We start from the raw sequence: 13253 nt of genomic DNA on the forward strand, positions 1-13253 counted from the left end.
TGTTTATATCATAGATATTATAATTGTAATTAAAATAAAATAACAAAAATAAAAGCATTTATTTTAAACAAATTCGCAGGAGGTTGTTTCTCCGAAACTAAGCAAAACAAAAGATATTTTAATCTTTAAAATTGAAAAAATTAAATAGAAGTTGTTTAAATTAGTCACAGCCATTTTTCAAAACTTACCTAATCGATTAAGGCCATGACTATAATGACCTCGATAATCTGCTGCAACAAGAACATCCACTAACTGCTGTGAATGTTGTTTGTCAGTACCTACTTTTTCCATACATCGGACCATAAAATCTTTCATATTAGACAACGAAACTAATTTCGACTCCATGTTTAAATATTCAAACGATGAAAATCTGGAAACTGTATTTCTCGAAAATATTAATTGTTTCCCTAGCTTCGTTACAATGATTTTCAAGTACATATTACGGAATAGAATAGATAATAGGTTATTCGATTATCAGTTTGTGGCATTTCACAATAAACATGATTTTTTATCCTGATTTTTTATTACTTTGCACGTTCGTATATTGATTTGATAGCAAAATCTATGTTTTTTTAAAAAATTATATTACAACATAATTTTAAACGTCGGATAATGTTTTTTTTTTAGAATAAGTCTAAAAGACACATCGTAGACAAAGTACCAGACACTTAAAAAAAACTGTTAGGAATATTCAAGAAAAACAATACAATACAGTCGTTAGTTAATTTTAAACAGCGATTTATTAGTAAAAATATTTGTAGATAAATCGTATTATTCGTTGTGTTTTTTATAGTAATGGTGTTTATGAACCCACCCCCCACGAGCGGTTCTACGGTAAACAAAACAGAAAACGAAATTATTCTCCCCTAACGGTTATATGACGAATGACATTCCTCTCTATATCTGGATCTTTGCTCCCCAGCATCTCTGCATCATCCGCGCAATCTCAGTTCATCGCATCACGCGAACTCGTTTACTGGAAGTGGTTAGTCTTGTTTCATCTTTTAATCGTAATTTTTAATTAAATTATCAAAATGAAACTCGACCCGGAAGCTTTCCTTGACCTTGCGAATCAAGTGACCAAACTTAATATGTTTCCATATTTTGATATGGCCCACTGTATCATCACGTGTCTTTACCTCAGGGATGATTTAGCTGCTGGTGAGTGGAGTCACAGAGCCATTTGATCAATTCTTTGGTTAGTACTATTCTGCTAAGTTAAATGCACTGCTTTGGTTTAGAGTTATTCTTATAATTTATTAACGTTTAGCTAAACGAAAATTGTCTTTATTATTAAAGCTTTAAAGTAGTTGTATTATGTTTAATATATAATTTTTAATCGTAAAAAAATAGATTTTTAACAATGTATCTTTTCTTACTTCGTTTAAATATACAGTATATACAATAGATTATTGTTATATTTAAATTCTTACTATAAGTCTATAACAAAGCTTTTAGAACAATAGCAATTATCTGGTTCAGTGCCCCACTAAAAGTTTGCCAGGTGTGCTTTTTGCAAAGAATTATGTTGGCAGTAGAAACTATGCATTACAGTCGTATAACCTGACAGAAGTGCCATCATCTTTGCCAGACAGCTGTCACATTAATTTTTTTATTTTATTATTAAGGGAATGAAAAAGTGTGAAATGTTTCTCATAACATTATATTTGTCAGTATGATAAATTCTGTTGTCATCACCACATCAAAAACTGAAATTAAAAATGTCATCCTCATTACTTATCAAATATGATACAACAATTTTTTTAATAACTTTTTAATCACTTTCTTGTTAAAAATAAGAATTTATTTTTTTAAGTTTAATAACATCAAAAATTTTAAATAAATAAGAATAAGTTTTTATTTTTAATTATCATAATAAACTTTTATGATAATTAAAAAAAATTTAGCATAAATTTTGTTTCAGTTAATTCCATATAAATGTAGAGAATACTACAATATAAAGCTTTTAAGTTGATTTAATTGCTGTATTTATTATTAGGTTATCTAGATATCGGCTACACTCAGATTTACTGTTATTTTATAAGTTAAAAAATAAACAATAAATAAAAATTTAAAAAACTGTTTTATTATTATCATTAAGTAAATAATTTCTACTTTGAATTAAAACAAATATTTCACTAATGTATTTCTATGCTGAAAGATATTATCTGAAATTGGTTTGGCATTGTGCATTGTACAGCCACTTGAGACACACTTAAAATAGAATGGAACAGTACCATTAGTCCCTCCATCAACTATGTAGCCTATTACTATTCTTAGTACTTGTCTGACACACTTAGATATTATGTGTTAGTGAGTATTGAATTTCCAAAGATCTCATAAATGCTTACTGAGCCAAATCTTTTATGTTACATTTTCTTTTGATATCTTTGTCAATCATCATTTAAGTTTCTTCTCTGGACACATGTTTATTTGAATGTCTTAAAGGTGTTTATATCATAGATATTATAATTGTAATTAAAATAAACAGATTTATATTATTAGATTCCAATCCTTATAAAACAGGAATTTTAAATCTTTTATTTTTATAGGGACTCATGTATTTTCAAGGAAACATCCATTAAGTTGTTGGGCATCATGTATGTTATCCATTTTTGGAGGTGTTATATTATCAAACTTCCTATTAGGTGAACCTGTTCTTGCACCTTTCAAAAGTACTAACTATTTGCTATTAGCAACACTTGCTTGGTAAGATTTAGTAGTTTACTAGATGCTTAGTTATTGCATAACTAGTTTTAAATAAAAAATTGCTTTGCTGTACTAATTATTGACTTATTAAATAAAAAGTAGAAAAGAATGATTTTACAATGCAAAATTTAAATTTAATCTCCAATAAATAAATAATTTGAAAATTATAATTATACAGGTATATAACATTTTATACTCCATTTGATTGTGGATACAAATTATGCAAATTTTTACCGGTCAAGCTTATACTATCCATCATGAAAGAAGTTGTCAGAGTTCGTAAGGTACATGATGGTGTTGTTCATGCTGCAAAAGTTTACCCCAATGGATATTTGATTATGATCATCATTGGCACCACAAAAGGTATGCTAATAAATTTATTTCATTCATTAAATTCTGGAATTTGTTATTGATTAAATTTTTATATTTTAGGAAATGGTGGAGCATTCTTAAAAATTCTGGAAAGATTATTCAGAGGGGTATGGACACCATCTGCCATGGAATTGATGCAAATAAGTTTGTAAGTATTATAAATATGAAAATTTAATCAAATTCATAAACGATATATTATCATAAATTTATTTATTCTACAGTCCAACAAAAGCTTGCATTGCTGCTTCTATAATCTTTATTGTCGACAAGAAGACCGAACTCATTTCTGCGCCCCATGCTCTTGTTTATTTTGGTGTTGTCATTTTCTTCATTTACTTTAAATTATCGTCTGTACTTCTGGGCATTCACGATCCATTTGCTCCATTTGAAAACTTATTCTGTTTCATTTTTCTGGGTGGAATTTGGGACACATTAAGTCGTTTCATTGCTTCTGCCAGAGGAGGAGAAACTCAATCTAAACCAGAACCTGCAAAAGAAGTCAAAGTTGAAGCAGCTAAAAAGAAAGAATAATTTATTTAGGTAAAGAATTAAGTTTTGAATAAAAGTGCAGTTGGAATTTAAATATTGTTTTAATTTTAATCAATAAACATTCTTATATTAAAAATATTTATAATAATTTATAGTTTCATAATAACTTTTTATGCTTCAACTGTACTTAACTGTAAATTCATAAAATTTTTTTTATTTTAAACATATATAAAATTTTACCAATTGATGCATTAATTAATCAATAAATTACTATTATTTACTCTTACAGATTTGTTTGTACAAGAAACAAGAATGATCCTGAAACAAAGACATTGTGTTCACCAGTCAAAATGTCAATATCATTTGTATTTTTAGATTGCTAATTTTATTTTCCCCATCATGTAATTGTTATATATCCAATTTCATATTAGACTGTGAGATTAATATTTTGTAAATGTTTCCAATATTAATTACTGCTTTAGAAATATATATCATTTTATTAAATGTATTAAGTACATTAATATACACAAAAATTATAATTTGCATTTAAAATCAGAATATATAATAGAATTCAATTTTTAAATATAAAAATTTATTAACAATACTTATCCATTTTATGTGTTACCTTATATTTTTATTTTCTCAGTTTACTGTACAGGAATGTTCTGTATGGAATACTTAATGATATTTTGTGTATTGTTGTGTTTATTCTTTAAAACTTGTATGTAAAAAATTATTTTTTGTCTTAGTGACAACTTTATAAAAAAAAGAAAAAATGTCTTTTATTTTTAGATTTTTTTAAAAACTAACTGGAAATTTGGATGGATATGTTAACATAAAGTTACATCACTTCTTAGTTAATTCATCAATATAAAATGATTGATAGTTATTTTATAATTAGTATTATTTACGGTTTAAAGAATGTAACAAGAATTGCTTTTTCAGCATTTTTATATAATGATAGTAAGTAAAAATAATTCAAGTAAAGTATTTCAAGGTCAGAACAGAGATTTTCAAGATGTTTCTATTAAAATTAGTTTAAAATGTGTAATAAATTTGTGTTTTATACTCAGTAATTATTTCTTCTAATTGAAATTAATTAATTTGTAGATCAACTTCTATATTATCTCTAAATTAAAATATTCACACCAAAAATAATTTTAGTAACATGAACTTAGTTAGTAAATCATCAATATCGTAAAATAATGATTAAAATTCCATTAGAATGATAATATAAATACAGTACTGTAATATAAAACTGATAAAACTGTGATTTAGAAAATTTGAATATCTTCTCTTAATTTTATAGATATTTAAAATAGTTTTCAAATACTGATTACTTATTTCAAAATAAAATTAAAATATCGAATTTTGTTCCATGATCTATCATAAGTTGAACATAAAAAAATGATGCTAATAAAGGAAAATGGTTTCAAAGGGTGCATATGAAATTCTATATAAAGTATATACAGTAAGATATTGTAATCAGGTGATGACTGGTGTAGAATAATAAAGATCAAAATAACAAAATATATATAAACTAAAGTTTACAGTTTTTTCAGCAACTACAGGCTTAGACCTAGTGCAAACTGAATAATTGAATATCATTACCTATTCATCAATAATAATAGATAATCATATATGACTACCTACTAACCATAATAAAAATTTAACATTAACCAATGGAATTCAGTATTTAATCAATTATTGATTGATTAAAAACATACTTGACACAATAGAAAAAGATTCCGCTAATAGACACATAGCTGAACATGATATCTAATCATCATAAATCATATAAACATGAGAATGTGGAAAAATTATATATAGAAAAGAATATGATTTATTATGATTAACACCGCTTCAGCTGAATCTCTTCCTATTGTGTAAATATTTTTTAGTCAATCAATAATTGATTAAATATAGAATATCATTTTTCTAAGAGTTATTTATACGTTTTTGTTCGTTGTGCTAAACACTTAAGAAAACAGAAGCGATTTGTGAAATTAAAAATAACCTATAGCAAAATAGTTATTTATTGATAATGAGCTTTTAGCATTCAATAGTTTTATTATCTGATTCATAGTTCGCATTTTCCACATATTAAAAAAAATGGTTTCAGATCCAGATGATGAATGGTGATGAAACGGAAGTTTTGGAAGTTGTATTGAAATAGGGATTTCGTTCCCTTGTATAGTTTATTTGGAAGTATATACGTGTTGTTGATAATAGGACGTTACAATTAATTTTTTTAGTTCTTGCGCAGATATGCATAACTCTGTTCTTAGGCTAATCTCTAAATTAGATCCAAGTGGCTAAAGTGGTAACCTATCAGCTATCGCTCTGGAGGACCCGGAATTTTCATGGGCGGTCTGTTCCATCTATGTTGGACCATCTATTCTTCACTACCCATTCTCCCAATATGGGCCTGACCGAACTCTATGGGTAGGATTAAAAAACCCTTTTACTGCCCAAAGGGCAAATAGAGAGAATCTGAATCAATTTTTATAAACATAAGCAATTATATTTCTAATAAATCTTCGTTAAAATCATTTATGTATCTATAAAACATTATTTATAGTATAGTATACATTTAAACAAACTATTTTTTAAATTTAAAAATATAAAATTAAGATTTACTTAAATTTCCAATATCTTGTTTATTACAAAGCAGTTTACGTGAAACAATACATACGAAACAACCAACATCAATAAAATTGGACCGTATTTTTTAACAATAGTAAAGAATTTCTATATTATTCAAAACAACTTTCAGAGGATTCTGTGCATTGTTTAATCTAAAAATAAGTAATTATGTCGAAATATTTTTATGATAAAATAACTCGTGACCAGGTAAGTATTAAATTTTTTATCATTGTTGTTATTATTTTATACAAGAAAAACTTTTACTTTAGAATATATTAATTCAAGAAGTGGATGAAGGACAACGATGCCTCGAATGCAAAGAAAGGTGTTCTGGATTTAGCCCTCATCCTTGGAGGTAGCATCAAATACTGTTGTTATTAAAATACACTATGTTAATGTGTGTTATATTTTTTCTAGAATTAACTGTGATAACTGTAAATGTCCACGGTATTCTCATGATCTTTATCATCAGGATTTTGTCGATGTTCGAAACAAAATCGGTTTAAAGTCACAAGATCCTAATAATAAGATTTTGAAACAAAAAACATTAGAAACGGGTTATTCTTGGATCCCAGTTGGATTAAGTAGTCAGAAGGTGAGGTAAACTCCGAATAAATCTAAAGCTGAAATCATTCTTATAAATCTATCAGCCAAATTGCTGTACAGTAAGATGTTTTCCTAAAACCGTGAAAGATTCAGATTCGAATCCTATTTGGAATCTTTGGATCATTTATTATTTTTTTTTTCGGATCGGGTTTGAATTCGGATGTCACATGATGGAGAACCGTGAGAAATCCGAATGGGTCCTATTGTGAGCCATCGTTCATCAAATCCATAATGAGAATGGAAAAATTTCCTCTTATATCTGCAGGGTGAAAAAATGGAACAAGAGCCTTGTATAACTATGTTGCAAAGAAAGCTGGATGAGGAGAAAATGTAGGTTTGTTGTGGACAGGGCCGTGCCGTGCTATGATGCAGAGATGCGGCCGCATCAGGCGGCACCGTAATGGGGCGGCATAAGCAGCATTTAAGGGCATAAGCGGCATTTCGAAGACTTGCATCATACTTAGAAAATCTACCGCACGGCCCTGGTTGTGGATTAGGAAAAACCTGTAATGGTCTAAATTGAGACTGCGTACAGCCATTATAAACTATGCCAAACGTTATAAAATCAATATACAGGGTGGTTATAATTAAAGTTGCGCTACTCAGACCTATCTAGAGCCCGTTCTCGTGGACGTATTTTGATGAAACTTAGTATATATGTTATATGGACCATGAGGAAAAGGAAATGCAAAAAATATTTAGTTCGAATTTTTACCACTAGGTGAAAAAATGGCGCATGAAGAACAAGAAACATAAAATGGAAACACGCAAAAGGTTTTTATTCACATTTGTTTAATGTGCAATCCATTTGCATCAATCACATGTTCAAAACGCCTTACAATGTTGGTAAAAATTCGAACTAAATATATATATTTTTTTTGCATTTTCCTTTCCCCCATGCTCCATATAACATATATATCAAGTTTCATCAAACCACGAGAACGGGCTCTAGACAGGTCTGAGTAGCGCAACTTTAATTATAACCACCCTGTATTTCCTAAACTAATTCTGATGAAAGTTGAAAATTATTCTTGCAGATCCGTGATTATTTCTTACAAATTCCTGCTGATAAAGTACCTCGATTGGGAACTCCTGGAGAAAAATATCGGGATCAACAACTGATGATTCAGCTTCCAAAACAGGATTTCGCATTATATTATTGCCGATTTTTGGATCGCGAGTATCAAACTAATTATGAAGAATTTATTAATAATCGAAACGAAAAGGCATTAGATATTGGTAACGTAAAAAGTGCTGTAGAACAAACAACGGTATAAAATTGAAGATTTGACATTAAATTCTCAATTCTGTATGTTCAATTTTATCTTCTTAACTACTTAGGAGTGCTTTCAATGTGGAGGAACGTTGATCAGAGGAGACATTGCAATAATTACTTCAAAATTTGGAGAAAGAGTTATGTGGCATCCATCTTGTTTCGTTTGTTGCGTATGCAATGAATTGTTGGTAGATCTCGTGTACTGTGTAAAAGATCGAAAATTATATTGTGAACGTCATTATGCAGAAGAAATTAAACCTCGTTGTGCGGCTTGTGATGAGGTTAGTATCACAAAAATCTGCATTTACTATACAGTACAACAAAATCATAACTTCCAATCTCTTTTCAGCTCATTTTTGCCAGAGAATACACCAAGGCTATGTCCAAAGATTGGCACATCACTCATTTTTGTTGTTGGAAATGTGACGAATCCCTGACTAGTCAACGCTACGTGATGAAAAAAGAAAATCCATATTGTATCCGCTGTTTCGAAAGAACATACTCGAATATTTGTGACGAATGTGGACGAAAAATCGGAGTTGATTCAAAAGTATAATTTTATGAAATTTCTTATTTCAATCACTTCGACATCTCTAAATACATTTGCATTAATTTACAATAGGACCTTTCGTATAAAGATAAACATTGGCACGAAAGTTGTTTCGTGTGTTTCAAATGTCAGGATCAACTTATCAATAAACCCTTTGGTTCGAAAGGAAACAAAGTTTACTGTTCTTCGTGTTACGATAATTGTTTTTCCAGTAGGTGTGATGAATGCAACGAAGTATTTCGAGCAGGTTTGTTACGTTTTATTCTTTAATGCGTAAAGTAATAATATTATAAAATTTCAAACTATCACGATATGTTTAAGGCACTAAAAAGATGGAATATAAAGGCAAACACTGGCACGAGAAGTGTTTCTGTTGCTCGGTCTGCAATAATCCGATCGGAACAAAGAGTTTCGTTCCGAGAGACAACGTAATCTATTGCACCATCTGTTACGAGCAAAAATTTTCTATCAGATGTAATAAGTGCAATCAGATAATAACAACCGGCGGAGTGATTTACCGCAATGAACCGTGGCACAGAGAATGTTTCCGTTGTACTAATTGTCAAAAGTGTCTAGCGGGCCAACGTTTCACTACTTACGAAGAAAAACCTTATTGCGCTGACTGCTTTGGAGAATTGTTTGCCAAAAGATGTACCGTGTGCAACAAAGCTATCGCTGGTAAAATACATATGATTTATAAACATTTCATAACAAAATTTAAGTTTTAATCGAATTTTATTTTAGGTCTCGGAGGAACCCGATTTATATCTTTCGAAAGTCGAAATTGGCACAAAGATTGCTTCTTGTGTACCACTTGTAAAACGTCATTAGTCGGAAAGGGGTTCATAACCGATGGATCGGACATCCTTTGTACCGAATGTGCCAAACGCAAACTTACCTAAGAATTAATTTTTTTTTTTGTTTATTTAGTTTTTGATGGAGTGGTTTCAAAAATTTAAACTGAATTAAATTTGAAGCATGAAAAAACTAATAATTTATATAATTTTTAAAAATTTCGTGAGTGGTTGAAATGATTTTCAGAATAAAATGAAAGTCAAATCACTTGTCAAATCTTACTGAAAACTGCTTATATACAGCGGCGGCCTTATCCATTGCGACGCCCTGGGCGGCAGATCTTTGCGAGGCCCTTGTCCTTTGTGCAAAGTATGTGAATTGAAATAGTAGGCACTTATTAATATTAATATATACTGTACTATAAATTAAATTTATTTTATTGTTATAACTAATAGCCAAGGATAAAATAAAAAGTTTTAAATATCAACTTTTTTCTACTTGGTTGTTGCGCGAGGCCCCTCCAAGAGCGAGGCCCGGGCGATTGCCCTGCTCGCCACCCCCTAAGGCCGCCACTGCTTATATATATAGTGTATAAATGAAGATTCGATCTGAACTATTGATAAGAGGATCCTGATAAGATACTCTTATATCAATATATATTTCGTTAATTTACTAAGGAAATAACTATATAATTTTTATCGATTTATATACTTTGCGTATTCATTTATATTGTTATTTTTCTGTAGTTTCATTTCATATACTTTAGGTTTTTCTGTCGTCTTTCCAGGCCCACGCCAATGGTCGCATGGAACAGTGGGGTCGTGGGTTTGCGCCTGAACAACGGGTTAGTCAGGTAGAATTTTTCAGGTTTTCTTCACCTAACTAGGGTCAGATTTCCATAGGAAGTCCTTCCGAGAGACATCCGCCTTGGCACCAAATCATTTGCATTGCTATATCCCATAAAAACCAAGCCAAACCTCTTTTCCCCCTAAGAATACTAAGATAGCCTTTTTTCCAATTCTAACACGATTATAAGGAACAAGAATACTAACATCATTCTCAGAGACCGTTGTAAAGTTAGAATGTTTTTGATCATATAGATTTTTTTAAAACTTTTTCATGGCCATTCGATGTCATTACTTTGATTCTGATGTTATTGTTCTGTTGTAATATTGAAGGAAAAGCTTGAATGTTGTAATATTTTGCAGTTTTATCTTAGTTATAAAAGTCAATAAATATATATTGGACTGCATTACGAAAATTGCATTCAATATTTATTTATTGACTATTGTAAATGAAATATAAATTCACACTGGAGTCTGTTTGTCTGTCCTTTCTTAATCTGTAGAACGCAGTTAGATGAAGTCGAGAACAGATATGGAAAGGTATTTCAGTAAGCTCCGATTAACTGTATACATAAACTTCCGGTTGGACCGGAAGTCACGTTATTTTAATTCAAAAATTTTCTCCAGAGCGGAGTTAGATAGATGATAGTCATGACTCTATTGTAAACAGGAAAGTATCATGTACAGGGGCAAGACACTAAAATCGAGAGCTTATAAAAATTGCAGCAGGGCATTGGGATGATGTCACAATATACACAATATACAGTTGGTTGTTCTATGGTATTGTAAATAAATTAACATAGGTCATTTACAGAATAAGTTGCCAAAGCTAATTGGTAAAAAGAACGATTTAGGATCATCTTAAGAATTCACTACAGACAGCTGTTGTATTGGAGACACAAACTTGTTGCGATTGACACACTTTTTTTCTGTCTTGCAGTTTTTATTTTCATTTCTGTTTTTAAAGTTCTGCGTTCAATATTTTTTTCAATTCTCAATTGAATTAATCGTGGATATATAGAGTCTCTACGCGCCTTTCCTAAATGATCCGTAAGTCAATTGCCAACACTAGTCGTTATTCACTTCCATAACTTGAAAAAATAATCATGTTACCGTTTATAATCCATGTTTAGTAATCTGCAATGTATACTAAGTAACGTTATAATTTACGTGTGATATTGCACTTTAGTTTGAAAAAATGTAGCAATTACACTAACATCGGTCCACAGCACCGAAACGAAAGATTTTAAGATAAAACGAAATGTGGTATCCATTTACAGATATAAACAGTAACATGATTCAGGTAAAAGTACATGGGTATGCAGAAAAATCTGAGCATTTACACAAGAGATTTAGATCAATTTTATACTAGTCGATCTTACTGCATGTTAAATATTAATTTGTAACCACGGTATGCATTTCGGACAGACAAGCTGTCCCTCTTCGGCCGTTCCAATTACTAAATTACAAGTACAATAATATCTCGACTTACGCGAACCCGGAGTTACGCGATTTTCAAATCTCGTCGATTCGTCTTTTGTTTGAGTGCCACGCAACTCTCCATTACTCACTCCCCCCACACACTATTGTTCGGCTTACATGCTCGGACGTGTCGCGCGGAATCGACGCATAGCTACAATTTATTTTGTGTTTTGTTGTATTTATTTCTGTGTTTGTTATAGCTACGGAGACTTCAGAGACTCTATGTGGTGATTTCTTGTAACCGTGAACGAATCAAAAGACGAGATAAGATTAACGAGAACATTTATTAGCTTACATACATCCGACTTGGATTTTACACAAATTGCGAAATTATACCCCGACTTACGCGGTTATCGCTCGGTCCCACTTATCGCGTAAGTTCGGGGTACTACTGTATCTGAAAGGTAAAAGACCTTATTTTACAAACCGTACAATAACTAATTATATAACATTTTTTTTTTAAAGTAATTTATACATACGTAATCCATAATTGTAAATCCGTTTATCTTGTATCAACCTTCCTATTAACCATTTGTTTACCCGAAATGTAAAGAATTTAATTTTTTCGCCGTCTAAAATTTACATAATGATACATAATTACATTATAGGCTAATAAATAAAATTTAAAAAAACCTTTTTTAAAAATATACATACTTAATCTATAGCTATGTAGGCGTTAACCATACAGAGATTATTTTTCAAGCAATCCAATAAGGCTTTTCACGTCTTTTTATCATGTTTGTCTTACGAAATATTTCACAATATCCTATGTACATATTTTAACAATTATTCAGGCAATATTGCCAGCTAGATTCCAATAAAACATAGTGTTTTATACCAGCATCTATGGCATAGAATTTATCACCGACAATGAACTTACAATAACAATTAAATATAACGTTATAGAATATAACATAGGGAAAGTATGGTAATCAGTTAAATTTTTACCACGCCCCCAAGTTTTTCCATTTCTCGACGTTTTGATACTCAAAGAATTCAAAAATGAAAAAAATCCTTTACATTTTTAAATTTTAAATAAGTATTAGAACTTTTTTAAATTGTTAAAATTAAATGAAGTTGTACATTTAAAGTTTATTTGCAATGTTTTGCTGATCCAGAATATCTCAGTAGAAATACTGACAAAATCTGGGATACGTAATGAAAACAATACTGAAAAGAAAAACATTTACACTGAAACTATGGCGAAGAAAAAATTTAAAAAGTGATAATGACATTTTCTCTTACATTTATAATTGAATATTTCTCAAAAAAGAAAAAATTCATACTTTTGAATCCAATATCGGTGTTTAATGTATTTAATAATACCTGAAACTATGTAAAATATATTAATTATTATTATTAATATATATATTCATATNAAAAATATTGTTTTTCCATTACGTATAATATTTTCCTACCTTCGTCGTGTCGTTTCTGTCATCATTTTTGAAATAAACATCCATGTATAAAGTAATAAATCCTT

The 13253-nt window shown here is 30.0% G+C and overlaps 3 protein-coding genes and 2 long non-coding RNA genes across 6 annotated transcripts in view; 3 read left to right on the top strand and 2 right to left on the bottom strand.

Annotated features, from left to right (window-relative positions):
- The window catches only part of LOC111625089 (integrator complex subunit 12-like), a 46024-nt gene extending 43347 nt beyond the window's left edge, over positions 1-2677 (top strand). For both annotated transcript variants that reach the window (XM_023368117.1, XM_023368119.1), the window contains exon 9: positions 2553-2677. The gene's annotated coding sequence lies outside the window, so the exon portion shown is untranslated. The remainder of the gene's footprint in view (positions 1-2552) is intronic.
- Positions 1035-3233, top strand: LOC111625113 (trimeric intracellular cation channel type 1B.1-like). Its single transcript, XM_023368150.1, has 4 exons — positions 1035-1161; positions 2553-2709; positions 2888-3072; positions 3142-3233. Exons 1-4 carry the CDS (start codon positions 1035-1037, stop codon positions 3231-3233), a joined length of 561 nt encoding a protein of 186 aa, XP_023223918.1.
- A 34-nt stretch (positions 3234-3267) lies between these two features.
- Positions 3268-6304, bottom strand: LOC111625092. The gene is made up of 2 exons (XR_002756681.1): positions 6211-6304; positions 3268-3568 (listed from the first exon to the last, which is right to left on the bottom strand). It is a non-coding gene; the product is annotated as an uncharacterized LOC111625092 (long non-coding RNA).
- Positions 6271-9604, top strand: LOC111625088 (prickle planar cell polarity protein 3-B-like). The gene is made up of 9 exons (XM_023368116.1): positions 6271-6423; positions 6486-6571; positions 6634-6811; positions 7860-8093; positions 8164-8379; positions 8448-8648; positions 8721-8895; positions 8970-9326; positions 9393-9604. The coding sequence occupies exons 1-9, from the start codon at positions 6385-6387 to the stop codon at positions 9548-9550; spliced, it is 1644 nt and encodes a 547-aa protein (XP_023223884.1). The 5' UTR covers positions 6271-6384; the 3' UTR covers positions 9551-9604.
- Positions 9605-12122: 2518 nt separating this feature from the next.
- Positions 12123-12710, bottom strand: LOC111625112. Its single transcript, XR_002756684.1, has 3 exons — positions 12425-12710; positions 12250-12342; positions 12123-12167 (listed from the first exon to the last, which is right to left on the bottom strand). It is a non-coding gene; the product is annotated as an uncharacterized LOC111625112 (long non-coding RNA).
- Positions 12711-13253: the final 543 nt, after the last annotated feature.

Source organism: Centruroides sculpturatus, unplaced genomic scaffold (assembly GCF_000671375.1).
Source record: "Centruroides sculpturatus isolate CEXI.00-Female unplaced genomic scaffold, Cexi_2.0 scaffold295, whole genome shotgun sequence".
Taxonomy (NCBI): Eukaryota; Metazoa; Arthropoda; class Arachnida; order Scorpiones; family Buthidae; genus Centruroides; species Centruroides sculpturatus.